This window comes from Empidonax traillii, unplaced genomic scaffold, assembly GCF_003031625.1.
Source record: "Empidonax traillii isolate 1590-97213 ecotype Southwest subspecies unplaced genomic scaffold, ASM303162v1 scaffold1692:size73552, whole genome shotgun sequence".
NCBI classification, from domain to species: domain Eukaryota; kingdom Metazoa; phylum Chordata; class Aves; order Passeriformes; family Tyrannidae; genus Empidonax; species Empidonax traillii.
In genome coordinates this window covers 5,916-8,612 of record NW_020956885.1, presented here as the reverse complement: position 1 = coordinate 8,612, position 2,697 = coordinate 5,916, and the positions used below count along the sequence as shown (strand labels likewise).

Below are 2,697 nucleotides of genomic sequence, written 5' to 3'. Positions count from 1 at the left end.
TCCCTCACCGTGTCCCCTTGGTGCCCCTCCAGCCGTCACCTTCCACTGCAGCAGCACGGCGGTGACACTGAGCGCGGGCCACGCTCCGAGCAGCGCCCACCCGGGCCAGCAGAGCGGCCCCCCCGGCGCCCCCCGCAGCCGGGCCAGCGCGAACCCCACCAGGGCCGCCCCCTCGGCGAAATAATCCGCGCAGACCACCAGGGCGGCCGCGCCCCCCACGCCCGTGCCCAGCACGGTGAGGGCGCGGGGCCAGCGTAGCGCGGAGAGGGCTCCGAGCAGCGCCAGCCCCAGCGCCACCCCCGCGCCCACCCAGGGGCTGCCGGGGGGCTCCGCCGGGGCCAGCGCGGCCAGCGCGGCCGCGGCCACCAGCAGCCCCAGCAGCAGCCCCGTGGTGAAGAGCCCCACGCTGCGCAGCAGCGCCGTGAGGAGCCCGCAGAGCAGCCCGATGCCCAGCGCGATGCCCGCGCTCGCCTCCAGGCTCAGCGGGGACCCCAGGACACGCTCCCGGTGGCACAGGAGGAAGATGACGGCGGAGCCGAAGAGCAGCCCCGAGAGGAACATGACGGCCCTGAAGCAGCGGTAGCCTTGGGGGGCGGTGGGGGTCAGTGGGGGCCGTGCTGGTGGGCACTGGGCAGTCCCTGGGGGTCGCGGTGTCCTCTGTGCCCCACAGTGACTCCGTGCCCCCCGCTGTCCCCTGTGCCATCCACTCTGCCCAGGACCCCCAGTTGTCCCCCAGCGTCCCCTGTGCCATCTCTTCTGGGTGCCAGCTGTGGTCCCTGCCTCCCCAGGGTCCCCCCAGTCCCCCCAGCCATGCCCTCAGGGTCCCTGGGGGTCCCCCTCTGGGGTCCCGCCGTGCTCCCCAGCCCCCTCACCGCTCCCCCACTCGTGCCCCCCTCGGGGTCCTCCCCGGTGTGCCCTTAGGACTCCCCCCCGCCCCCTGACAGTGCCCCAGGAGTCCCCTCGAACCCCCCAGCAGTGCCTCCCTCGGGATTCCCTCAGTCCCCGCCCCAGGAGCCCCCCGGCCCCCCAGCCGTGTCCCCAGGGGTCAGCCCCGTGCCCCCCTCACCGAAGCAGCCACAACCGAGGCCCAGGAGTGCCCCGAGGGCGCAGAGCGCGGCCGGGACGGGCTCGAGGGGTCCCCGGGGCCCGAGGGCACAGCGGGGCTCTGCGGGGGGGGCGCCGGTGTCCATCGCCCCCCGGGCTCTGCGGGGGAGGGGGGTGAGCGACCCCGACCCTCCACCCCCTCCTCGTGTCCCCCTCCCTACGACCCCCTCCCCGCACCCAACATCTGGCAGCGACGCCGCGGGAGGGGCGGCACATCTGGAAGGGACTGGGCTGGGGGCGCTGGGAGGGGGAATTGGGGGAGATGGGGGCACTGGGAGTGGGCACTGGGAAATGGCAAACTGGGGGAACTGGGAGAGATGGGAAGGGTCTGTGGCAGTACTGGGAGTGCTGAGAAGGGGCTCTAGGAGCACTGGGAGGGAGCACTGGGGGCGCTGTGGGACAGGACTGGAGGGGAATGGGGGGGTGCCCGGGGGAGTTCCCGAGCGGGTTCCCATCCCCACTCGCTCCCCCTGCCCCTCCAGCACCATCCCAGAGCTCTCCCAGTGTTCCCACCGAGGCCTGGGGGAGATCCCCGCTCGGGGGTCTCATCTCCGCTCGGTCCCCCCGCCCGGGTCTCACCGTCGCTGCCGTCGCGGGGATCGCGGCGGGGCCGAGATGCGGAGGGGCGGGACTGGGAGCGGTACGGGGCCGTCGGGGGGTCCCGTGCGGGGTCTGGCAGGGGCGGGGGCGGCATTCGAGGCTTGACCGTAGGGAAAGGAGCCGGTCCCGCGTGGGGTCAGTCCCGGGGAAGAAAAAGAGAGGGGGTCGCACAGGGGGGGCCCTGGCAGGGGGGGGGGGGGGGCCTGGCGGGGGCGGCAGTGCGGGACGCGCGGAGACCCCTGCGGATATCGGGTTGCATTGCCCTTTTAAGGTGTGAAATGCCCCTTTAAACGGCGGGGACAAGGATACGGGGCGTGGCGATGCCCATTGAAGGGAACGCGACCACACCCAGCTGAGGGGCGTGTCCATGCCCGCCGAAAGGGCGTGGTCACTCCTTTATTGAGAGGCCACACCCCTTTAGGGGCGGGCGGAGCTCCCTTCTCGAGCGAGGCCTCTCCCCGGAAGTGGGCGTGGCCGGCGCGGCGGCGGGTGGAAAGAGGAAGTGCGGCCGTGAGGGGACCTGGGGGGGGGCGGCGGCGGCGACCCCCCCCCCCACCGCCGGTACCGGCGCGGTGAGTCCAAAATACCGCCAACTCCCCCTCCCGGTCCATTTGCGGGTTCCTCCGGGGCTCATCTGGGGGTCCCGGGGCCATTCGGGGGTTCCCCGGAGCCCTTTTCGGAGGTTCGTGGGACCCATCTGAGGGGTCCTGGGATGGGTCGGGGGGTCCCCAGAGGCCATTCGGGGGATCGCGGCCCATTTTGGGGGTCTCTGCCCCTCACTGACCCCTCTCTCTTTCTCCAGCCCCGGCAGGACCGGGATGGCCGTGACTTAACCTCGGGATGGAGCAGCCCCGGCCCCGGGACGCGGTCGAAGGAGGCTCCAGCCCCACCAGCACCACTTGGAACGGGACCTGCGGCCGCGCCGGGACCGCCCCCGGCCCGGGGGAAGACGAGGAGGACGGAGGGGGTAGCGGCGACCCCGGGACTCCCTGC

At 73.5% G+C, this 2,697-nt stretch overlaps 1 protein-coding gene across 1 annotated transcript in view; it reads right to left on the bottom strand.

The window, feature by feature from the left end:
- LOC114070804 (transmembrane protein 198-like) overlaps positions 1 to 1,798 on the bottom strand; it is a 2,796-nt gene extending 998 nt beyond the window's left edge. Inside the window, exons 1-4 of the mRNA XM_027908391.1 lie at positions 1,684 to 1,798; positions 1,287 to 1,344; positions 1,067 to 1,203; positions 9 to 584 (exon numbers count right to left, since the gene is read on the bottom strand). Coding sequence (XP_027764192.1) covers positions 9 to 584; positions 1,067 to 1,203; positions 1,287 to 1,344; positions 1,684 to 1,798 — 886 coding nt within the window. The remainder of the gene's footprint in view (positions 1 to 8; positions 585 to 1,066; positions 1,204 to 1,286; positions 1,345 to 1,683) is intronic.
- Between the last annotated feature and the right edge of the window lie 899 nt (positions 1,799 to 2,697).